The following is a 25,109-nucleotide window of genomic DNA, read 5'->3' as shown; positions in this document are numbered from 1 at the left end:
TATATAGTCTTAGAGAGGAAACAAGCAACCTTTTTTCCATTAGTAGCAAGGGATTTTTTTTATGCACCATTCCACAGACAGTATAGCACATACCACTGCCTTTGATATACCAGTCATGGTACACTGGCTGGAATAAGAAATAGCCCAATGGGCACAACAGTGGGGATCGATCCTAGACCGACTTCACACCAGGCAAACCCTTTACCACTGGGCTACGTCCCAAACTGGTTTATGCAAAAACAAGTCATCTAACTTTCCTCTCTGCACTGCTTAATTAACCTAGCAGACATTAACACCAACATCCCAAATGGGAATCTCCAAGAAAATATATTTCTGGTATTTATTGCACTACAATACAATATATTGCACAAGAAGAAATGTCTTTAACAATATATTTCTGGTATTTATGCACTACAATACAATATATTGCACAAGAAGAAATGTCTTTAACAACATTAAGTATCCATGTAATAAACAAATTCAGGGCTAAAGATAGCACTAATTATTATGGCATAACAGGTTTTTTGTTACTTCTGAGCACAGCGATGTCTTTTAAATGCTATAATCATATTAACAGCTGCTGAAGATTTGAGAATATTCAGAAATGCATTTCAAGTTATTTAATCTAAGGTTCAACATGACAGTGGTTTTCAAGTCTGTATGTTTGTACGCTGAAATTTCTCAAACCCGGAATTCCCTAACAAAAAACTGGACATTTTAAAAAATTAGCACTGTACTTAACAGATATCCCTATAAACCAGACTTTTTTTCTTGGTCCCAATGATGTCTGATTTAAAGGGGATTCACTGCACTTAATCTGTGCATGTTTGTTCAGCAAATTTGAACATACATATTTTCGTCAAAATGTTTATCACCCTAAAATGTTTAGGTGAATTGCAGAATAAAAGAATGAAAGGTTTATATGTTAACAAATACCTGTCATGTGACTCAAGTGAACACTTTACAAATAAATTCTTTAAACATCTTTACAGGTGGAACTCATTCATCTATTTTCTCAATTAAAGGGCGATAAACCTGATTCACAGTCACCATAATGAAGTGTATTAATGAATGTCTCTGATCCCACAAAACAAAACAAGTTTCAACAACTGTCATCATGATTTGTTAATAATTGATGATTTTTCAAGAATCTGTCCAACAGGAAGACTTGCTGCAGAACAAACACTACCTGCATGTATAGAGTAGTTCCCTTTTGTTAGACCACCAGCAGCCGAATAACTTTTAAGTCTAATGCTGGCACTGTCAAACGTTGTGGAGATGAAGCTTTGCAATGAAATGTCTTTACTTGCAGATTCATCATCAGAGAAACAAGTTTTTCCAAAGTGCACTTTATTTAACAAGTTGTTAGTCGACAGCGAGTTGTTAGTTGACACTGAGCTATCTGTGTCTTCCAACACAGTATCCTTTTTACTAGAATCACAACTTGATTTAATGTCTTGTCCATGTTCACTGATGGAAACATCATCATGAATTACCATGGAAACATCATCATGTGTTACCATGGAAACATCTGCCACAGCTCTAGATGTGACACTTTCAGTTTCACTAGAATCAGGTTCCAGATAGTCATTGTATGTACTATGGCTTGTAACTGTACTGGGTGTTGTAGAAAGAGTTACTTCCCTTTGCTTCATGGGTTCAACAGAGATTTTATCCTCCTCAGAATCTGAACACTTATAAATATCATTGACACCAATTACACGCTTTGCAATGTACCCAGAAACAACTGCAGCAATGGACTTCTTCTTCCTTCGCTAAAAAACCACAAATATAACAGTTAATTATTACTGATCCACCTAATCGCTAAAAAACTAACCGTTACAGTGAAGTATTACTGATCAACTTAAGTTAATCCAGCATCAATGTTTTACCCAAGACTAAAACCACAGCCTAGCAGATGTGTGACACAACTGGCCCAAGAAACAAGAACCTATTTTCATGGCTGTTAATAAAAGTAAAATGTTGTGACTTTAAACATGTATTTCTCCCATCCCACACCCTGTTATTTTTTTTATTGAATAAAAACATTAATTTGATGGGTCCTGCAGTGAACCTATATTAATGGAAATAGTCCTATTAGACTGACATTTGTTGGGGTGTTCTTTCATAAGCTACGGGCATTTTTTTAAAGTTTGCATTATTACCTGATATTATTTATTTAGGCTTGACCGCCAGCTAATGGACGGCAAATCAAATATTCAAATACATTTACATCGGGTGGCCCTTGTGTTATTGCAAATTCATTATGGGAGGGTGTCGTTAAAAATTGGGGTAAAAGCCAATGTCTGATACTGCAATACGCTAATGTGGAATAGTCCTTTGTTGATCTTTATGTCCATTTAACAATACGTAACGCAAAATCTTGCAGTTTTAATACCCCCCTCCCCTTGTAACGTTTTGTGACCGGGTCATATTTTACTTTGGGATCTTTAGTAATACATATATGTTAACATAAAATGGCAATGACTGGTTGCATTTTACTTTATGAATTAACATTACGTTGCACAATAACCACCCCCACCCCCCAATTACGTTTTGTCACACATCCCATAATTCCCACTCTCCTCAGTGCACGTTGCATAGTTCTCGAATGACCCATTATTCAATCGTAAATAATAAAGAAGTAACATACTGCTAGTCAGTAACTGTTATATTTGACCGGATCAACTTTAATAAGTTTCAATATCTATAATATGCAATCTAATAACCTCCCAGCAGAACTATTACATTGTAACAGTGTTCAAACTCGCACATGCTGTTCGTCACATGATGTGACATCAGGTACGGCCATTACTTCAAAGGGAGTGAGTAGCACATTTAAATTAAAGGGCTTTTTTCACTTAATTTACAACTACTGTAGTAACGTTTTGTTTTTGTTTTTAATTACAAAAACCATACCAAAAATGATTTTAAAAAAATATAATAAAATAATAAAATATTTGGAGAAAAAAAGTACGAAACATATGTACACACCTTTTTACAAAATAAGATCGTCTGCTTAAAATAGTACAGCAAATGACAGTGCAGGGTGCACATTAAGTCAATACTTTACTTTCTATGTCCGTTCGGACTATGTAAATAGCAGATTGGACGTGTTGTGATTGATCCCAAATATGTGTTAACGCAAATGTATGAATTAAAACAAAAGGTAGTATTCTTCTACCAAAATTGTATTATATCAGACAATATAGGCATTATTACTAAAAACTATGACAGAACAGACTGTATCAAAACAAGATACACCTAATTTACATATCCAGATCAGATTCGGAAAACCAAAAGAAAACTTTTTCGATGTCAGTTTTTTAAAAATATACTATTACCTAAATTTGTAAACATTTTTATGAGTCCAAGTGTCCACGATGAGAGCAACTTTGGGAATCTTTAGTGGGAAACCGTTGGGTCGTAATTGGGAAAAGGTTTGATATTGGATTGGGAATTTACATATGGGGAATGATCACCGGCCCCTAAATGTATGGTAGATTATACCCATCCGATGGGTACCTAAAGGGGGGTCAGTGGGGCAAAGGAAATGGCCGAAGTGATCGGGCTGACATTACGGAAACCGAAAATGGCCTAAGTGATTCTGATTAAAAAAAAAAAAAATGACTGAACAAATTATTTCCACAATTTCTCTGACGACGGAAATCCGTCTCACGACGGACAGTTAACAGCCATGTATTTTAGTTAAAAAGTGGTGTAGCTACAATGCAAAAGAAGATGAAAGATACATACCATCAAAGTGGATCTTAAATAGAGGTGGAAGAGGGAAGAAAACTTTCTCAAGAATGTACACATACCAAATAAAATATGTATTCATCATTTCCCTTTCATATCTTTTGCCAAGACTGTTACTGGATAATAACCATTATAATACCATATTAACCATAATAACTATCATCGAAATAGTTTGTGAAATGAAAAACAATTTTAGAAATCTAAACTTTACCGGTTGATCTTGGTACTGACTTTAATTTACAAGTAGCGTATTTTGGGGAATAAAACATAAACATGCATGTGTGTGTGTTATTTCAATAACCAGGTGGGAACAAGACCTAAATAACCTTTATGTTAATGTCTATCACTGACTAATGTTTAAGACAACCATACCAACCTTGGGCAGTGGTTTGTTGGGGTTGTGCAGCTTCAGATGTTGATGTAGCTTACTCTGAAAGATGGCAAATAACAGATTAAATTAAATCTAATACAGATTTGGTAAGCTGTATTTTTCACATATATAAACATTGTCTTTTATATGTTAACTTACCAAAAACTTAAAGTTTGTTTAGTTTAACGACACTACTAGAGCACATTGAATTATTAATCATTGGGTTTTGGATGACAAAACATTTGATAATTCTAACATATAGACTTAAAAGAAACTCACTACATTTTTTTTCATTAACAGCAAGGGATTTTTTATATGCACTTTCCCACAAACAGGACAGCAAATACCATGGTCTTTGATATACCTGTCATGGGGTTCTGTTTGAGACAAGGAAAAAAGCCCCAAATGAGACCACCAAGGTAGCTGATTTATCGACACCAAGCACTTCATGTGAGGGTTCTAACAACAGAACAACAGGCAAGCAGTGGAAGCACCACTGTACTTCCCTACACCCACCTGGCATCCTCGTCCTCTGCTGCTAATAAAGCTGGTTTGACCCAACGACCGCCGGTAGTAGGGGAGCATAGTAGGTAGTTACAAATGCCTCTTTACAATGCCAGAAGTAACTACTGAACACTCCCCGAAATGGTCAGATTAAGCCCACAGCTAAAAGCTGATGGGAAATGACAGGTGTGTAACACGGATAGCCACAAGAGACAAGCACCTGTCGCAGTTGAAGAGACCAGGACTGAGATGAGGAGGTGGACAGCAAAAGAAGTTGAAAGATAGGACTTGCCAGATCTGGAAGCAATGAGATGGAATTCAAAGGAGAAAAAGAAGAGAGGGCAGTGGGATTAAAAAACCCTAAAAAACCCAACCTTTTAATTTGTAGACCAAGAGTCACAATTACATTTATCTTCCTTCAACAGTACGAAAGGTTAGATGATTTCAGTATGAGGGGTAATGGACAGCGGAGACAGGGTTTGAGAAGCTGCACATTGTGTAAAGAAGTGAGAAGAAGTAAATGAACAAAACCTGGTTAAAATCAAAAGAAAAAGATTGGACTCAATGAGGAAAGGATAAAACAAAACAGAAGATGCTGTCATGTGACTGAAACAGGTAGCAGAGGACTTACTGGAAGAACCGTTTCATGTGTGTTCTGGAATGATGTCATTGACTGAGGTTTTTCATAGCGACTCATAAACTCATAGCGACTAGGGCCTCCACAAATACAAAATATTGGACTCGAGTACCCGAGGGTCAAACTCGACCCGGACCAGAGTACCCGACCCAAGATAATAATGAGACTATGGAATAAAGTAAAATAGCATTATGGATCTTAATTCCAACGCTGAACATGGATGCCAATCATGCCACTGATACACTGGCCCATTATATTGAATACCCCACTGTGACATTCGGCTTTTCTTTTCCCTCCATGTCTAAAGTTCTACAATGTAATTGGCGGCAAGCATAATATGGCAAAATGTTGTACAAAATATAATTAAATGAGAGTGATTTTCCTTACAAAGGTACTTAAGTCCTGTGAACGGACTCGAGTCTTGCTACACTCGGCCCATGCCCAAGTACTCATGGATACCCTAATAGCGACAGTAATTAAATTCACGGTGCGCCATGCTTCATAATGGTGAAACTATTTCTTTGGCTGCTGGGATGTTTGGACCAGTCTAAATTAATAGTGAGATATACCATAGGGAAGAGTTCTGGCCAACTTGAAAATAAAATTAAAAATTACCTTTGAGCACAAAGTTCGTCCACAGCCCTCAACCGAACATGGAAAGCGCAGACCATCATGGTACGTGCGGAGGTGAGCCGCCAGGTTGCGTTCGTTAAAGTACACCCGGCCACAGTCGGCTCGTGGACACTCGAATGCTTCCCGCATGTCCTGATGAACAACCATGTGACACTTCAGCCACGACTTCAGCTTGAACACCTTCTCACAGTGGCTACACTTGTGAGCTGCAAGTATTCATTCATGTGTTGTTATAGTAACATGCTGAAATACCTGATACATGAAATATAAAACCATTATAATTTAATTTTATTTTGTTTTAATTCCCAATTGGGATATGTTAAAAACCCATGTTACACATATATTTTAATTAATACATAATATGATTACCATATATATACTAACTGATTAACTAACAAAAATACATTAGATTTTAAAAGATCATTTCTAAATACAAGAACACCACCATCATGACTGTTCCACAAGTTAAATTTAGGACATGCCCTGGACCCTCTCTACAGTCTAAACTTTCAAACTTGAAATTCATTAAAAGAGGAAAAGCAGAAAATTAATGTTTCTTTAATAACACCCCAGCACATTTATAACTACAGATGTCAGGTTAAAAGTATGTCTTACAAATACACATGTACATGGCTGAGCTAAAAAAAAAAAAAAATGGCAGATACCCATTTATTGTCTATTAAAATATCAATTATCACATGAAATTATTTTGCCAAATTAAAATAAAATTCACCAATTGTTTTTAAAACTTGAAAACCAACAACATGAAAAATTCCATTAGTTTGAAGTCTGGTCAAGTTGAATGAATATTTATTCTTACATGGACCGTGCTCAACCGCTTTGTGCTTCCTCAGTAAGGTCCACTTCTTCACCTTGAATGAACAGCCGTCAACATTACAGGTAAAATCTGAAACAAATTGTCCAGAACTTTTAACTTAAAATATTCATATTATAATAAACGAAACCCCATCTTCAGTTTTATTCTCCAAGTAGATGTACACAAAGAATTAGTTACCAAAGCAACTTGAGGGCAATATATTGCTAAATCCATAAAAAGATACAACTGCATTAACTACAGCACAAAGGTTATATCAATACTGATGCTTAGCTATGTAAAACAACAATAAGGTTTCAAAATTCTTTGTTTACCAACATAAACGATCATAGTCTGAAAACTTGGGATGTACTCTACAACTTAGTACAAGTATCCCCCCCCCCCATAAAAGTACCCCCCACCACCACAATACACAGTGGGTGGTTGTTAATTTCAAATATTCCTCACAAGTCATCACAAATTATTTAATCATCTTATGCAACTGATAGTAATTTCTGGCATAGCTCTAAACAGTAATTTCTGGTATAGCTCTGAACATTTCATTGACTTACCTTGATGAATCTTCTGATGTCGTCGAAATTTACTAAGCACAGAAAAACGTTTTCCACAGCCATCCTCTGAACAACTACAAGAAAGATCATCCAAATAACAGTTAAATATATACAAAATGATCCTATAATTCAGCAAGTGAAATTTCTTAGTCTTATTTCCATGGGAGTGTGTTAGTATGACAGAATTACAAGACAAGTCAATTTGTATATTTACTTTAACTGTTCAAAATTTACTTTTAATTTCATTAAATAAATATCCATATTTAATAATATATATAGAGTCATATGCCTAAAACATGACTGGAAGGTAGTGTTATCTGGGTCCCAATCTGACACTATCACTAATCAAACAAAAATAATACAAAAATAAACAGGAAATATTTTTAAGGATTTTACTGTATTGTAGATATTTTGGGATTTCATCTCATAATTTTCAACTTCTGACCCCAAATCCGTAATTTGTGGAACATGGATTCCTGCTAAATGTGCAGCCTAGCCCTGATAAGTCTAACCATGTGTGTTCAAACGGACTTAAAAATAACGGCTTATTATTATATCATTGTATTCAAACGGACTTACACATACGGGTCGACACTAGTGTGTTCAAACTGATGAGCCTTCAGCTGGTGATGTTTCCGGAAGCTCTTGTCACATCCACTGAATGAACACTGAAAATCAGCAACAGTACATTTTATATATAGGGGTGGAAATTGGCGAACTGTAAAACAAAAGAGGAAATCTAGAGGGGTCCCAAAAACTCTTGAAATCCTAGGTTAAAATCTGTGCCATCTGACACATTTTGGAGGAAAGGATGATTCAAATGCGAGGAAACGTAATATTCTATGAGAGGAAAACAGCTGATCTGAAGAGAATTCCCACCCCTGTATATACCATTAAATTAGTAGAATGGAACAAAAGTACTTTTGTGAGGTTAGACATAAAATGTAATTCCATGCATTTTTTCCAGTTGTTTTTCAGTTGTTTCAGTACTTCTACAAATGTTAGTAAAATATGTTAAAGCCAACATTAAAAAATCTATAAAATGTCATGTTTAAACAAGTGTTTTTCAACCAGACTGTCATTATCCTACTCTCTGTGTTAATAAATGTGTAAATAATGATCTAACCTGATACACTTTGTTGGTGTGAACACGTTTTATGTGTCTCTTCAAGTTGTGGGGGAATGTAAACAACTGGCCACATCCTTCATGAGAACACCTGTAGAAAGAAGAACACTATATATATTGTGTGACTGCCACACTGTCATTGTGCCCTTCCCATACCTTCCATATTGAGTATATATATCACTCCTTGTATCATATCATTGTTTCATTGACCATCTGGAATAAAAAGTGTAAATTGATTTTACTTCTATTACAACTTCTGTCAACAACAATTCAGAGAGCTGCAAACTTCCAGCTCATATATATTTAGTAAATATTGAAATCATAAAATGAGAATCTTAGAGCAATTTACGACGTCAGTTTTTCTTACATGCATTGTAAAAACAAGCTTCATAAATTCGACCCTTAATTTTAACTAAGGTGAGATTTAGGCTCATCTCCTTCATTCTGTTCCAAAGGCTTATGGCATTTTGTGATGTGATTCTACACAATTTAACCAATATTGTCAGCAGCCTAAATTAGCACACTAGTAACACAGTAGTGTAATATTTAACTGCCTTGCATAATAAAAAAATATTGCACCAAAGTTATGCCAAAATAATTAACTGGTGATCAGAAAGGGTGTTGTCTATTTTTGACTGATCTTTGGATATGTTGCTTCAAGCACAGAGTTAATTAGCAATAAGTAATTATCTGTTGTTGAGATCGGTTGCTTATTCTGCTGAAGAAACCATTACAAACAACTAGTTTTGTTTTGAAATTCACTGCTTATACAAAAAGGGAAAGTAATCATGTTGTCCATGGGCCCATTTCTCATTCCAGCCAGTGCTGCACAAAGGTTGTGGTATGTACTGTCCTGTCTGTGGAATGGTGCTTACAAAAGTTGTCTTGTTGCCCATGTTGATGGTAGCAGGTTTCCTCTTTCCATGTCTAAAAAAAGTGTGTCATTACATAAAATTGTAGTCAGGTTTTCCATTTTCTGGGGGAGATTTTGACTGGTTTACTGCCTCTAATTTTCAGCCAGTGAAAACACTTCCCAAAAACAAACGAAAAATAAATTATAAACTGAATATAAAAGCAAAAAAATATTTATCACATAATTTATGGTTTGCATAATAATTTTTAAAAAACAAAATGAGATGGGTATTCAGAAAATTGCATAGGCCATATGGTGAACTAATTTTTGATAAAAAAATAAGTTGCCTTGGTGTCAGTTTTTTCAAGGAATTGTTTAACTTAGTGCATTAATTTTTATTATTAAAGTTTAAGCAACACTCCCAATGCCATACATTTTTTAAAAGTGGATCCCTACATCTGTGAAAACAAAATTAATATAGTTGATAATATGATATCTAAAACCAAAAACAGTGCATTTGTAAAAGAGTATACACTATATAATTAGTTAACATAAAAATAGTTATCGGCAAAATAAATATAGTTTATCTGTAAGAATATGCAGTGAAATCCCTCAAGACCAGGGCTTCTAGATTATGGTAGCCCCACTCCCATGGCTAGTGATATTCAAAATTGGGCTAGTAAATAACTACTATTGCCATGCCAAATGACTAGTTAAAAAAAAGAGTCAAATGCTGCAGTTAAGTCTATTTTTTAACAAATATATCCTGCCCCAACCACCACCCAATGTTAGTTTTTTAAACTCTATCTCCATCTTCAGATGACATATCCGATTATTACTATTAATTAGTAAAACTGTATTAACTTAAAGTAAAGTAGGGCTAGTGAATTTTTAATCATGGCAAGTAATTTTTTTAAATCACTGATCCCATGGCTAGTGGATTTTATAAAAATTCTAGAAGCCCTGTTGGACTCATTCTAAACCAGATGTTTTTCACGGTTCCTTTTTGAAATATCATTATCAGTACTGAGCAGACCCTCTCTAAATTGGACACCCCTTAAAACCAGACTTTTTACTTGGTCCCAAGGGGTTTCTGTATAGTTGAAATCTCACGTGTAACTCTGCAGGGTCTCCAGCTCCTCTGAACCTGGGTGGGACAGTTGTTGATGGCGAGTGAGATGGGCAGCTCGGGCGTACGACTTGCCACATCCTAGTTCCGTACAGAGGTAGGGCCTCTGAAACAAAGACAATAACATTTAACAGAAACAGTTACTCTTTGAACAAAATGTATAACACATGTATATACACCAGACGGTTTTTAACAATGCCAAAATTACAACTGCTCATTACCAAAACTATCAACTGCATATTGTCTTTTTACTGTACAGACTATGTACAGATTTGCATTCTATCGTAGTGATATATTTTAAAACTATCAAGTTTGTCAGTGATAGAAATAACCAGACAAATACATCTAGAAATGTACTTGTCCGCCAATATTTTATCTAGTCCACATAAATGGTTTGTTTTATTAAAGTACCACAATGACGTTTTTGATTGCTCGCTACACAGATCACGTCCGGGTGAGAGTTCATTCATCACGGTCCACTATACTAGTAGTTCCTAATTGTGACACAAGTTATTGTTCACATATTCACTTCTAAGGTCGATGACAGTCACTTTTCGCACACTTGTTTTGGCTTTGTACACAGTAAATAAAACATATCCAACAGTAATTTTTTGATATGATATATTTGATAAAAGGTACTTTTTATTTCTTACTTCTTCTGAAACTTAAAATTAATATTTTGTCCAGAATTATGAAAAATAACAAAATACCAACCTGTAAACAACGTTGTCTGCTTGTTATAGAAATTTTACAGGGGTCAAGGTTAGTGGACCAGTTTTTATTTTAATGTGGTGAAGCATTGTAATAATATAGCTAATTTTTAATTTGAATTACGTCAGTATTCCAATGACATCACTTTGAATCGCCTTTCAATAACCATACATTTCCGTACTAACCGTACATGACATTTCCGTTTTAAGAATGCTGGAAAAATTCAAATGCAAACTTACTATTGAAAATATTTTGTTTGAACATTACTAATGCATCTGAATGTGTTTGAAGAAAATCTTGTGATTAAAAAATTGTATCTTTTACAAAATATGGATTTCAAGTGAAATTACGGTAAGATATGCTATATTTATTGTGTACAAACCCAAAACAAGGGTGCGAAAAGTGACTGTTGTCGACCTTAGAAAATGATGAAGAATTAAAACAATATGTATGTTTAATGGTAAGCCTTCTGGCTGTATTTTGTAATAGTGTGCATTGACCTTTTGGGACATGAGTGTATAGTGTAAGAGACAGCCGGAGTGAATCGGTTAATGAACCACTTGTTCGGACCGACATTACAGCCAGATGCGGTCATATAGCAAAGAACTGAGACAGAAATATTCTCAATTTTGGAGTGAAAATAAATGCTTATATAATGTATGTTCGCAGTGGTGTATGTTGTTAGTGCTATTGGCAATCTTCATTTGATGTTGGCAATTTAACATGGGTTTCATTGAAACGTTCAATGGGCGAATGACAGATGATGCCATCTGTGTAGCGAGACCTTAGTGATAAATCAAAACCACCAAATGCTGAAGTTACCTCTCCAGTGTGAGTACGAAAATGTTCTCTTAACCGGCTTTGTTTCTTATATGATTTAGAGCAGCCAGAAAAAGAACAAATATAGAGAGTTCCTCCACGTGAATTCACTTCTTCTGCCATGACACCACGTTGACAAGGGAACTAATTCACATCTTTGACAGCCACGGTTGATTCTTATTTCCTCCATTATTTGAGAGCTCCTACGCGGTGGCTAGTCTGTGCTGGGTACGGTATGTATGGGTTTATGTGCGCACGCGCGCGTCCGTGCATGCGTGTGTGTGTCCCCGTTTTATCGCTGTTAGAACACATACACATCATGATCATGACACGACAGAAAACCAAAACAAATATTAGTTAATGTTCAAAATACACGGGATATTCAAATATAACACAATATAACTGAGATGTAGTCATTTATTGCAAATTGGTAAAAAAATAAACTGGATTATAGCCAGGATATTGATGTAGGTCCGGAAGAGACACAGATAGGCAACAGTGATGGTTCTTGTTAATTTGACGTTTTCAATATTTGCACTAGTAAAACGGGTAAAAGATCTGCGGTTTGCCAAGCACGCATTAATTCGACGTGGCATACTCCTGATTAAACGTCCAATAAAATTTTGAGGGATCCTGTCCCATTCTTGTTGGAGAGTGGCACCTAATTCAGCAAAGTTGATTGTCTGACGTTGACGTTCTCGGAGACGTCATCCGATGATGTCCCACATGTGCTCAATGGGTGAAAAGTCTGGGCTTAGGGCTGGCCACGGTAGTGTGGTGAATGCCACTGATGTTCTGTTGCTGCAGATACTTAGTGACCAACAGACTCCGGTGAGCACGGGTGTCCAGAAAAAAAATGGCATCCAGTCTGACGTGTGAAAGGCACAACGATCGGTGCAAGGATGTTGTTACGGTGGTACTGCTCAGTGACCCTCCCAAGAACAATATGCAGCTGGGTTCTGGCAGTCGGACCATGTCCAAATGGGTCATGAGGACGAACGTTGACGTTGGCGTAGCGTTCGTTGGGACGTCGCCAGACACGCTGTCTTCGATCATGGAAGTCTAGTGTGTATCTGGACTCGTCTGAAAACATTACCCGAGGCCAACGCCTGTTAGCCCAATGTCTACGATGTGTACAGCACTGACGTCTGGCAGTCAAATGTGGGTAGCGTCGACAGCGTAGATGTTACTTCTATGCAATCTGTTACGAATAGTCTGACCAGACACTGTAACGCCAGTTGTAACATAGAGTTCTCTTGCAATTTATTTCGTTGACTGACTTCGATTCTTCAACGTGTAAGTCCTAATGAAGCGGTCCTGAACCGGAGTTGTGGCCCTTGGTCGTCCTGACCTGGGACGATCATCGACATTTCTGGTTTGTCTCTATCGGGCCCACAATCGGCTAATTGATGTTGACACATTAAGACTACGGGCCACAATTCGCTGGGTGGTGCCAACTTGGAGCATGCCTACAGCCCTGAGACGTTCCTGACGTTGGAGACGTCGCATTCATTAGAAGAAGTTTGCTGGCGTGGCGGTCTATTTTTATATTAAAAAATCATTTATGACGCGCATCCGTCTAAATATAGACTAGTTATCCGACTGTCTGTGACCGAGCCGGACTAGACCATTACAGAGAAGGGGTGTAATCATACAATATTTACCTGTGCACTACAGGACAATACTGCTGCACGTTGACACTCGGAGTTGATTGTTTGTGTAACGGGGCATTTTAATCTGTACATAATGTTTTATTTTGTTTATTTCAGTTTACAATTAGTTTGTTCTTTCTTTCAGACTGACATGCAAACTGAAATAATTAAGAGTTCACCCGACTCTTGCACACACTTCACTATCGTTCGCGTCACGGCAATCGGCACCTACATTTTCAGCAATAACTTTACTTCTAAAAAACAAAAAAATTCGCTCCTATTTTTTTAATTTTTGAAATAATTTAATTTAAATTAAAATAAACAATAGTTATTTTTTAAAATTTCCAAAACTTTTTTCCTTTTTTGACTATATGTCGACCCAAACTAAAATAATCAAGAAAAAAAAAACGGTTTTGTTTTTAACGAAATTTATAGTATAATAGTATATCTTTACTCCTTTGCGATAATAAAGAATTCATACAACGTATTAAAATTTGTCAATTTAGGAGGGTTGAGTTTCAAGAATTTCACACAAAATGTCAAATATCGCGTTTTCGTCAAAAAACTTCAAAACACAAGCACCTTAAATTGTAAGATATGTCTACAACATAGTAATTTTAATTGAAGTTTATGGTTGCTATGGTTATGAAAATTACCGTGGAAAATTGCTCAAAAATCGAAAATTGTCTAAAAATTATTGTTTTCTTTCGCAAATTTTTTTTTAATTTTTGAAATAATTTTATTTAAATTCACAGAAAAAAAATATTGTTTTTGTTATTTCCAAAACTTCGATCCAAACTAAAATAATAAAGGAAAAAACCCCTACTAAGACAAAAATGACAAATATTACACATTTAGCATAATCTACAATCAATCCCAAAGTCATAAGACCCCATAAAATCGACAAATTGATACATTTGTTTACAAACTTTGACTTTTTCACTAAGTTCGCAACAGCAGACATATGGAGTGCGCATGCGCCGAAAGTAAGAAAGTTCGTAAACTTCACTTTTTTCAATTGAAAAATGACGGATTATAATCTGCACCAATCACTGATAGCTCGGCAAGTATCTCAGGCATTAATTGGCTAGCGAACTGGGATGAAACCGCCTCCCGTCAAAATGCTTGACACGGGAAATCCCTTAGAGTCTCCGATTTTAGCAGGGAATCCTCAAGCTTTTCCATTAGGAATGAAATTTAAACGATTTAAAAATAGGAAAAATGACGGTGGAAAAATCAATCAGAAAAATATAACAAAACTATTTTCGGGTAGAAAAATGGTTAAAGTTCCATATTCTGAGCGAACTGGCTCGCGATCGCCGTTTTATTAAAATAAAAATGGTGTTGACAGTGAAAAAGCAGCGTTAAAACGTTACTTAACCATTGAATTTAATTAGGTCAGCGCTCAGTGAGTAAACTTCTTCGAATAGTTTAAAGACGCCATATCACCGTAAAATAATGTGTTGAGTGCGTCGTTAAATAAAATCTTTCTTTTTTCTTTCTAATGGTTTAAAAGTTACACAATGTTGTAAAGAATGTTACAGCAAGGTTATGATTTAGTGTTCCAGTAACAAACAAGACAGAATATTGCCACAGTGTGCCCACAACGTACACACAATCTGTGTCCAATTTCAAATCACACCCTTCGCACGTGGAACGTCACGTCACGTTCTTCGCGATCAAAACAATCGGTGCGTTTTTTTCATGCTCTTTGAGTGGGAACATTAACGCACATTGTTCACTTGTTTTGAGTTTTATATCTCATTTCATTCTATAATTATTGATATTTGAAATGGAATATTCACTATACTTATTGTTAACAGTATATTTAAGACAAGGTGGTGATGCATTTATCGCATTTTTATTAAATAAAAAGAGATTAATATTGTGTGTGTGTGTGTGTGTGTGTGTGTGTCCACGGCCGTAGCTAGGATTTTTTGATGGTGGGGGGGGCAGGGGCGGATCCAGGAATTTTAGGAGGGGGGGGGCAGTCTTGAGCCTTTGAAGGGCCCCCTCGATAGGACATTTTCATATTTGAAGATAGCTTTAGATGGATTTGAAGTATATGCCCGTTATCAAAATCCTGCTTGTTGGTCACGAGCGGGGGGGGGGGGGGGGGGGGGGTTCAGACCCCCTCGACCCCCTGGGTCCGCGTCTGGGGGGGGGGGGGAGAGGAACTGAGTAGTTAATAGTCTAAAACTTCTTAAACTGTTAAGAAAAGAATTTTCTTTAAGTTTCTATAATATTTTCCGCTTAGCTACGGTCCTGGACTGTGTGCGTGCGTGCGTGTGTGTTATCCAGGCCCCTGATTCTAAGATGCTATATTATATACATAAACACAACTGATTAATAATTAAACAGGTCACGCATTCTTAAGCAGGTTCTTAAACATATACATTTCAAATGAACTACGAAAAGGTATAGTCAGTAAACCCGAGCCACAAAATGTAGGCCTATATTTATTACATGTATTATTATTTTGTTGTTTTTGGCACATATTGTTTGCATCTTTGTTATGATACATTCGGTCTACCATAGTTGGTAACACACGTCTATGACGTACTTCCGGTCTTGTTGATTTTTCCACTAGTGCGCAGTAAAGGTTGATAACTTTTGACCGTCTTCTTTTATTCTTTGAAGTTCAAAGGAACTTAAACATGGTAGCAGCGGTGAAAGTTACTCTAAAATGTTCTTCTTCTACTGCTTTATTGTGTACGCTTCTCCCGTGTCTGTGAGTACTCTGTGCACATCCGCTGGGTGAGTGCAAGAATGTTGTATATACAAAATTCCAATTTTGAGAAAACGAGCATTAAAAAATAATAAAATAATCGCGGAAGCCATGACTTTTTGTATTCTTCTTTTGATAGTTTCCTCCAAAATCTGAAGCAGCATACACTGATATAACACTTACAACACTTTCGCTCCGAGTCAACTACAATACATTTACAACAGTTTAGCTGACTTCAAATTAAGCAACCAGACCTGTTATATGAACATACAACATTTTTGCTCTGGAACATATAGGGTCCATTACATTGTGAAAATTAAGACCTTATTTATCAACATTTTGTAGATACTACATTTTTGCACTGACCCAGCGATATTATTTTTTAATGCTCGTTTTCTCAAAATGGGAATTTTGTATATACAACATTCTTGCACTCACCCAGCACATTTCTCGAACTTTCGTGGTTGCCACGTTCGAACTTTATAATCGTAGTACGCCGTTTTGGTTACGTGTCACTGTGTGTGGCGATCGTCTGCTTGAATTCGTAAGTGGAGAAAACGAAGTGTTTGACAGTGTTGCTACTAATAACATTACATATATTATTATTCCTGCATTCATAAGTAGTACTGCTCTATTACGAACTGTAATTTCACTGACAACTTCTAACTGAGAAACGTTAAGCACTGAACGTAAAACAAAAGTATGGAAGACCGAGTGGGTCCACATTTACCTGCTAGTTAATCCGCCACCGCCATTGAACGTTGAACGGGGTGGTGATGAGTGGAACATTTTTAAACAGATGTGGCAGAACTATACTATTGTGGCAAAGCTAGATAGTCAAACAGCTGAATATCAACGAGCTTTATTCCTACACACTATTGGACCAGAAGCATTGACTCTGTATAATGGAATGTGCCTTCCAGATCTACACACACTGCAAGATATTATTGATGGTTTTGATGCTCATTTTGTGGGAAAGATTAATGAGACATATGAATGCTATGTGTTTAACAGTCGAAACCAAAGTATGCAGAACCTCTTGAAGACTACGTTGCTGCACTGCGCACACTGTCAAAGACTTGCAATTTTTGTGAATGTATGAGATACTTTCTAATGAGAGACCGCATCGTTCTTGGTATCACTGACAATGCTACAAGAAAACGTATGCTTCAAGAATCTGGTCTAAACCTCACTGCATGTATTGATATCTGACGGTGTGCTGAAGCTACATCATCTCAACTGCGATCCATTGGATGTGAAGAAATGTCTGCCCATGCAATCACAAGTCATTCATCAGGAGGAAAGTTAAAGCCCAAATGCAAGTTCTGCGGGAAAACTCATCCTTTTAAGAAATCACTTTGCCCTGCTTGGGGAAAAACGTGCAAAATGTGTAAAAAGAAGAATCATTTCGCAGAGAAATGTCCTATGAAACGAGAACGTAAGAATATCCATCTGCTGGAGAATATTCGGATTAATTCTGATTCTGATTCTGAACAACTTCTCTCAGTAACAGACAGACAACAGAAGATAATTAAGGCAGAGATGCTGATCAACGAGAAACCTGTCACATTCCAGATTGACTGGTGCATCTGTGAACGTCATTCCTGAAAAGTATATCAAAGATACTTCTACTCTTATCTCGTGCAAGACGTCACTTCATATGTGGAACAAGACAGTTCTACAGCCAAAAGGGAAGACAAGAATAACTCTCCGCAATCCAAAGACTAGGAAGAAGTACTCGATTGAATTCTTTGGTAGTTGCTACAAAGAAATCAGGTGATCTTCGGATCTGTCTTGATCCTCGTCCGTTGAATAAGGCTCTAAAACGTGAATGCTATCCTCTACATAAAATGGATGACATCTTGCCTAAGCTAGCAAATGCAAGTTTTCTCAAAACTTGATCTAAGCTCCGCTTACTGGCATGAACTTTTAGATGAAGAATCTAGTCTTCTTACTACATTCCAGACACCATTTGGCCAGTATCGATGGAAAAAGCTGCCCTTTGGAACCTCTGTGAGCTCAGAACTTTCAGAAACGTCTGAATGCTGTACTGCAAGTCTTGATGGGGTGATCGGTGTGTCTGATGATGTCATTGTCTATGGATCTGGTGAAGACCTAGAATCTGCTACAGAAGACCATGACAAGAATCTCGCTGCTTTGCTCAACAGATGTCGATCTGTTGGAATGAAGCTGAATAAAGATAAAGCTGAAATCCGAAAAAATGAAACAACTTTTCTGGGTCACAAGATAACCAGTGAAGGCCTGAAGATTGATCCCGAGAAAGTTGATGCTATCCTAAAGATGAAGAAACCTGAAAACGTTGAAGATGTCCAGAGTTTCTGTGGTTTTGTAAACTACCTGGCAAAGTTCTTGCCTAAGCTATCTGATGTTCTTGAACCTATCAGAAAACTGACTCGTGCTGATGTGGTATGGAACTGGACATCTACTCATGATGAAGCCTTCAAAGCTGTCCAGAAACTTGTAACTGAAGCTCCTGTTCTGGTGTACTATAACCCTGAGCGTGAACTTACTATTCAGTGTGATGCTAGCCAGAAAGGATTGGGTGCTGTCTTGATGCAAGATGGCCAACCAATTGCTTATGCCAGTCGGCCAACCAATTGCTTATGCCAGTCGTGCCTTGACAGAGACAGAAACCCGATATGCGCAAATAGAAAAAGAAATGTTGGCTATTGTGTTCTCCTTGGAGAAATTCCACCAGTATACATTTGGTCGACACACAAATATTGAAAGTGACCACAAGCCTTTGGAAGCAATTCTATAGAAACCTCTTTCTGCAGCCCCAAGATGTCTGCAAGGTATGATGCTACGTATTCAAGGCTATAACATTACTGTCAGATATAAGAGGGGTAAGGAGATGTACCTCGCTGACACCCTCTCCAGAGCTTACCTGATAACCTCACAAAATATGCAAGAAGACTTTGAACATGTGAATATGGTGAGTTTCCTTCCAATCAGAGATGAAAGACTCGACATAGACTGACAAAGATGATTCTCTTCAGAAGCTGAAGTCTGTAATTGTACATGGATGGCCTGATGACAAACAAAATTTAGCTGCTGAACTTACACCATACTACAGTTTCCGTGATGAGATGTCTATTCAAGATGGTCTAATTTTCAAAGGTGAACGAGTTGTTGTGCCTTTTACTATGCGTCCAGAAATGAAAACTGCAGTCCACTCTTCCCATGCTGGAATTGAAGGATGTCTGAAAAGAGCCAGAGAATGCTTATTTTGGCCCGCATGTCTGCTGACATTAAGCATTACATCTCGACTTGTGAAACCTGCCGTACATTTGAGACCTCACAACCAAAAGAGACACTTATGAGCCATGAACTCCCTTCTCGTCAGTGGGAGAAAATTGGTATAGATCTATTCGAGCATGATGGAAAAGACTTACTGTAGATTACTTAAGCAATTACTGGGAAATTGACAAACTCGAGAACACAAAATCATCAACAGTCATTAGAAAACTGAAATTGCACTTTGCTCGCTATGGTTGTCCCTGCATCGTTGTAAGTGACAATGGACCTCAGTTCATCTCTACATCATTCGCAAACGTCTCCAAAGAATGGGATTTTGAACATCGAACTACTAGTCCCTACAACAGCAGAACTAATGGAAAAGCAGAGTCTGCTGTCAAGACTGCCAAATCTCTCCTGAGAAAGAACAAAAAACAAGACCAGTTTCTTGCATTGCTGAACTACCGCAACACTCCTACCCAGGCGACAGGAACAAGTCCTGTACAATGATTCTTCAACAGAAGAACCAGAACTCTACTTCCTACCTCACAGAATCTTCTCAAACCATTAATCAACATAGAAAATGAAAGAATGAAGCTACATGATCAGGCCTCAGACTAGAGTTATCGACCCATTTGGTTGTCCAAAATACGGAAACTAATGCGAGAAAATATAGTTTTCTTGTGATGTGATTAATGGCTGGGGAGCTGCTTAGTATACTGGATTGTTACACTGGGTTTGACAGGTAAGAGGATGCAGTTAGTGAATATGTGCACTTGGTTTACACTGGATACTGCATAATGTCCCCCAGAGCACATTGAAGTCCTTGTGTAAAATGCAGAGAAATGGGTGTGATTCGGTCCCTTAGCCCACGTGTGTTTGTTTACATTGATATAACGCGGAAAAGAGCTGGACAACAGATGTCGTCCTTTCGAGTGTTCAATGGGCCCAGGCAGGTAATGTTTCCCGTGAAATGCTAATGGCCTGGTGAAATTAATAAAAGTGCTACAGCCACTGGGGCTACATGAGAATACATAGTGAAATTAATTGTGGTCTGAGGCCATCAGCAGAAAAAACAAGCAAGACTGTATAACAAAAACGCCAAAGATTTACCTGCCTTAGAAGAAGGTGACATTGTACGTCTGAAACCTTTTCAGATCGGTGAGAAGAAGTGGGCAAAAGGTCTAGTTAAAAATCGCCTTGATGAACGCTCCTAAGTAGTCGCGGTTGGAGATGCCATCTACAGACGCAACCGTGTACATCTGAAGAAAACTTCAGAACCTCCACCATCGGAACCTTCGTGCATGGAACCTACCAGAATAACCAACAGTACTAAGTCTAAAGGACTTCCTGTGACACAAGAAACTGTTATTAGTCCAACCGTGAAGAGTCCATGTAAACCTTCCAGTCCTGCAAAGATCGGATCTAAAATACCAATCCGTACGCGATCTGGACGTGTTGTGAAAACTCCAGCCATGACAGACTTTGTTAAATTTTAATGTTCTTGAACACATGTCTGTGCAAGTATTATTTATCTGTGGCACTATTTTGTGAAGGAGTTATATCTGGATTTTAAATCAACAAACTTATTAATGTTTAAAATGTATGTGGTTATGAACAGTTGTTCTATCTGGACTCTAAAAACGCAAACACTAGCAATGTTTAATTTTAAAGTGTCATTATAGACGATTTTAAAAAAGGGGGATGTTATGATACATTCGGTCTACCATAGTTGGTAACACATGTCTATGACGTACTTCCGGTCTTGTTGATTTTTCCACTAGTGCGCAGTAAAGGTTGATAACTTTTGACCGTCTTCTTTTATTCTTTGAAGTTCAAAGGAACTTCAACAATCTTCAATTACATGCACACGCAATATTACACCAAAATATCACATTTATCCAAAGTTATTAAATTTATTTACAGGAAACCCCGCATCTACAAAGCGTAATCAATCGGAGATTGTAGGGCAACGTAGCTTAAAAAGATTAAGGTTACAAATTTGAGTCTTTTCACTTTGCCTACTTTTTAAGCGAATTATTTTTCGCATAAAGAATTATCTTGTTTTATTAATTTAACTCAAAAGTATTTATTTTTATTTGATTTGTACTGCGATGTATATTTTTTTCAGTACTAAACTATATGTGTGAAAACGAAAAGATAATCTAAGGACGGTATTAAGAATTAGTATAGATAAAAAAGAAGTTTGTTTTGTTTAACGACACCACTAGAGCACATTGATTTTTTTAATCGTCGGCTATTTGATGTCAAACATTTGGTAATTCTGACATATAGTCTTAGAGGGGACACCCGCTACATTTTTTCATTAGTAGTAAAGGATCTTTAATAAGCACCATCCCACTGACAGGGTAGTACAAACCAAGGCATTTGATATACCAGTCGTGGTGCACTGGCTGGAACGATAAATAGCTGAGTGTGTCCACCGACGGGGATCGATCCTAGAGGATCAAACGAGCGCTTTACCACTGGGCAGATAAAAAAAATATTTCGATCGTAATAATATATTTTTAAAGCACAGAATACCATGAAAATGGTAAAACAAAATTTTGGTAATACTGATAGCTCCTCCTTTAGTGTCAAAGTATGCGTGTAGTAATTGTTTAAAATTACCCAATATTTGCGAAGAATTTCGCATTCGCGACTACTTCCACTGAGTAGCGTTCATTCAGTCAGTCAGTCAGTCAGTCATTCTTCATTCATTCATTTCATTCATTCATTCATTCATTCATTTCAATCATTTCAACTTATTTTCGTGCTTATAGCCAATTAAAGTTTAAGCACGCTGTCCTGGGCACTCGTACCTCAGCTATCTGGGCTGTCTAGGACAGTGGGTTAGTGGTTAGTTGATAGTCGTTGGTGAGAGAGAAGTCAGTGTAGGGGTCTTACACTTACTCACTGAATTGTTAAAACTCACTCTGGTGGGAGTCGGTACCGGGCTGCGAACCCAGTACCTAACAGCCTTATATCCGATGGTTTAACTACGACACCACCGAGGTCGATAACGATCGTTTGTATATATTATACTGCATTTTATATGCTACTCGTCGCTTGGTTTTCATTGGAATGAACAACAAATACCTCCGCCAAGAAATGAAGTTCCAGAAATGAATTATCAGTCAACCATTTGACTCGTGCTTACGTCCACTAAAGGTTCAAGCACGATTATGAATTACAAATGACCACACGGACATACACGTGGCACCATAATGCCACACCGTTTCTATTATTCCTTTCAATAGTTTGACGGTTTCACATCCTTAAAGTCAAACGTTACATCAACAATCAGACACGGATACATAAACGAAAGAGGTTTTAATATACCCCCACTTAATATTTTATCGGTGTTAGTATCAGCGATTAGATTTATCAACGCCGTGTGGAGTTTCATTTGTAATACTAATCTTATAAGCTGTCGAACTTTATGAAAATCTTTGCTGATAATGTTTATTAACAAAATAATGTTTTATGTGGTCTGTGTTTCACTCGTTTGCTATTTTTGCGATATCTGAACGTCCGCTGGCGCATAAGCTGTAAATATTGTGATGTTTCCAAGGAAAATAACGTCTGAAGTGAAAAGCGGGATTATATATTATGTTAACCAAGTGTAATTTGGCGAGTCATTTTTCAAAAATGTCTGTACGAAATGACAAGTTCCAAATAAGATATATGAATGAGTCATGCAGCAATATATACACTGGCTTTAACGTTACGAGCACACCGGTAAAAAACCCCCACAAAAGATATTAAAAGGGGTCAGCAAACAGTGCAAGATATTGGACACAGAAGATAAACTGAAACGTCGTTCTGTAATGGAAATGGTGTTATCAAAAGATTAACGTTTCTTCTCTCATACCCTTATTCCGTTGAAAATAACAAAATGTTATAATTCAAAAGAAAAGGACGTAATAATTGCGGGAAAAAATATACTGTCGGAGAGAACCTACGATTAACATACATTTTGTTGACATTTCTCCTGAAGTGTTCGTTTTGACGATGGAAGTGTATATGACGTATGTGATATTTTTCTTTATTGTATTTTGCTTGAAAACACTAGCCTGTCCGCCCATGTGCACGTGCACAACAACGCCTCCTGGGCGAGTAATCTGTAGTCCCGGGTTAACAGGGTTTCCACAAGGTATGGATGCCAACACTAAAGCTATAATCCTTGTGGGAAAACAAAACTCAAAGAACACAATAAACAACATACAAGGCAGCTATCTGACCCACCTTCCAGGATTGGAAGAGATATATATTTCCTACAGTGGACTTACTAGCGTGGAGGACCGTGCGTTTGAAAATACAGGAACACTGAGAAGAATCACTTTGAAGTACAATGCAATTTCAAAGATTACCAGGATGACTTTTTATGGATTACATCATCTTGAAAATCTGGATTTAAGTGGAAACAAAGGGTGCGTTATTGAAGAAGGCTCGTTCTCGTCTGTCTCGACATTAATGTATCTGTTCCTGGGCGACATGAAGTTAACGTATTTACAGAGTGGACTCTTTACAGGATTATCTTCTTTAAGAACACTGGATCTTCATGGAAATGAATTCTTAGAAATCAATTCTGATGCGTTGATTGGTATATCAAGCCTGATGAAATTAGATCTGTCGTCAAATCACCTTGTTAAATTATCTGCATCTATGGAACCCTTTCTCGGCAAGAGAGACTCCAACCTAGAAGATAACCCTTGGCACTGTAATTGTGAACTACAATGGATGAAGCGTATGTTCCGTAAAGGTTTGCCACACATAGCAAATCCCATTATTTGTTATACACCAATGAGGCTTCGATATATGACTCTCATTCGGGTACCGAATGACAAAATGAAATGCCATCCTCCAAAAATAACTCAGTGTGACGGACCATATAGAGTTGGTCTGGGACAAGACCTCACTGTCTCCTGCTTAGTAGATGGTGACCCGTTTCCTGACTTCTTCTGGACCAGACCTAATAAATCAACAACCCCAACAAATATGTCAAAGATATCTTCTGTTGAATACATGACGTCCCAAACCGTAACGCTTGACATTAAACATGCCCGTCTTCAACATGACGGCAACTGGTCAATCTCTGCTAAAAATAAATATGGCCAACAAGTTAAATCATTCAATGTACACGTCATTGTACCAACAACTACATCAACGTCTACGGCTGCCACCACGAGACACGTGACGTCACCGGACCAGACGACAACAGCCGTAAAGAGTGTAACTGAGAAACTGAATCCAGGGTTTTTAGCTGCAGCTGCTGGATTTGGATTCACAGCTCTCGTGACATGTTGCACGTGCATTTGCACGGCTAGGTATGTGCACAAACGAAATCGAACTAGACCCCAGAACAAACCGTGGCACAAAGGTGGACATCTTGACGAAGTTACAGTTGTCGTGCCAAAACCACCATCGTGACCTGTTTAAACAGAGGGAAATGAGACTGGATAAATATATCATCCTTTATACAGGCAGCAGTTTTATAATGGGAAACAAACAAGAGCTCCATTAAAACCACAACACTTTTTT

The 25,109-nt window shown here is 37.4% G+C and overlaps 3 protein-coding genes across 5 annotated transcripts in view; 2 read left to right on the top strand and 1 right to left on the bottom strand.

Annotated features, from left to right (window-relative positions):
* Positions 1-326: 326 nt before the first annotated feature.
* LOC121376178 (transcription factor IIIA-like) lies at positions 327-13,706 on the bottom strand. Of its 2 annotated transcripts, none has more exons than XM_041503993.1 (9): positions 13,592-13,706; positions 10,382-10,503; positions 8,416-8,506; positions 7,869-7,957; positions 7,290-7,363; positions 6,724-6,810; positions 5,886-6,109; positions 4,136-4,189; positions 327-1,775 (listed from the first exon to the last, which is right to left on the bottom strand). In XM_041503993.1, exons 1-9 carry the CDS (start codon positions 13,670-13,672, stop codon positions 1,116-1,118), a joined length of 1,482 nt encoding a protein of 493 aa, XP_041359927.1. In that variant the 5' UTR covers positions 13,673-13,706; the 3' UTR covers positions 327-1,115. The 2 variants fall into 2 exon arrangements, with proteins under 2 accessions (XP_041359927.1, XP_041359926.1); XM_041503992.1 differs by lacking the exon at positions 13,592-13,706 and adding an exon at positions 11,931-13,451.
* Positions 13,707-16,171: 2,465 nt separating this feature from the next.
* LOC121376176 (exocyst complex component 1-like) overlaps positions 16,172-25,109 on the top strand; it is an 87,331-nt gene continuing 78,393 nt past the window's right edge. Inside the window, exon 1 of one of the 2 annotated variants that reach the window (XM_041503988.1) lies at positions 16,172-16,310. The gene's annotated coding sequence lies outside the window, so the exon portion shown is untranslated. The remainder of the gene's footprint in view (positions 16,311-25,109) is intronic. The other variant, XM_041503989.1, reaches the window with a different exon arrangement.
* On the top strand, positions 23,724-24,998 carry LOC121374362 (leucine-rich repeat-containing protein 24-like). The gene has a single exon (XM_041501465.1). It carries the CDS (start codon positions 23,724-23,726, stop codon positions 24,996-24,998), a length of 1,275 nt encoding a protein of 424 aa, XP_041357399.1.

The sequence above is a fragment of the Gigantopelta aegis genome, chromosome 6 (genome assembly GCF_016097555.1).
Source record: "Gigantopelta aegis isolate Gae_Host chromosome 6, Gae_host_genome, whole genome shotgun sequence".
Lineage (NCBI taxonomy): Eukaryota > Metazoa > Mollusca > Gastropoda > Neomphalida > Peltospiridae > Gigantopelta > Gigantopelta aegis.
This window is presented reverse-complemented; position numbering and strand designations above follow the sequence as displayed.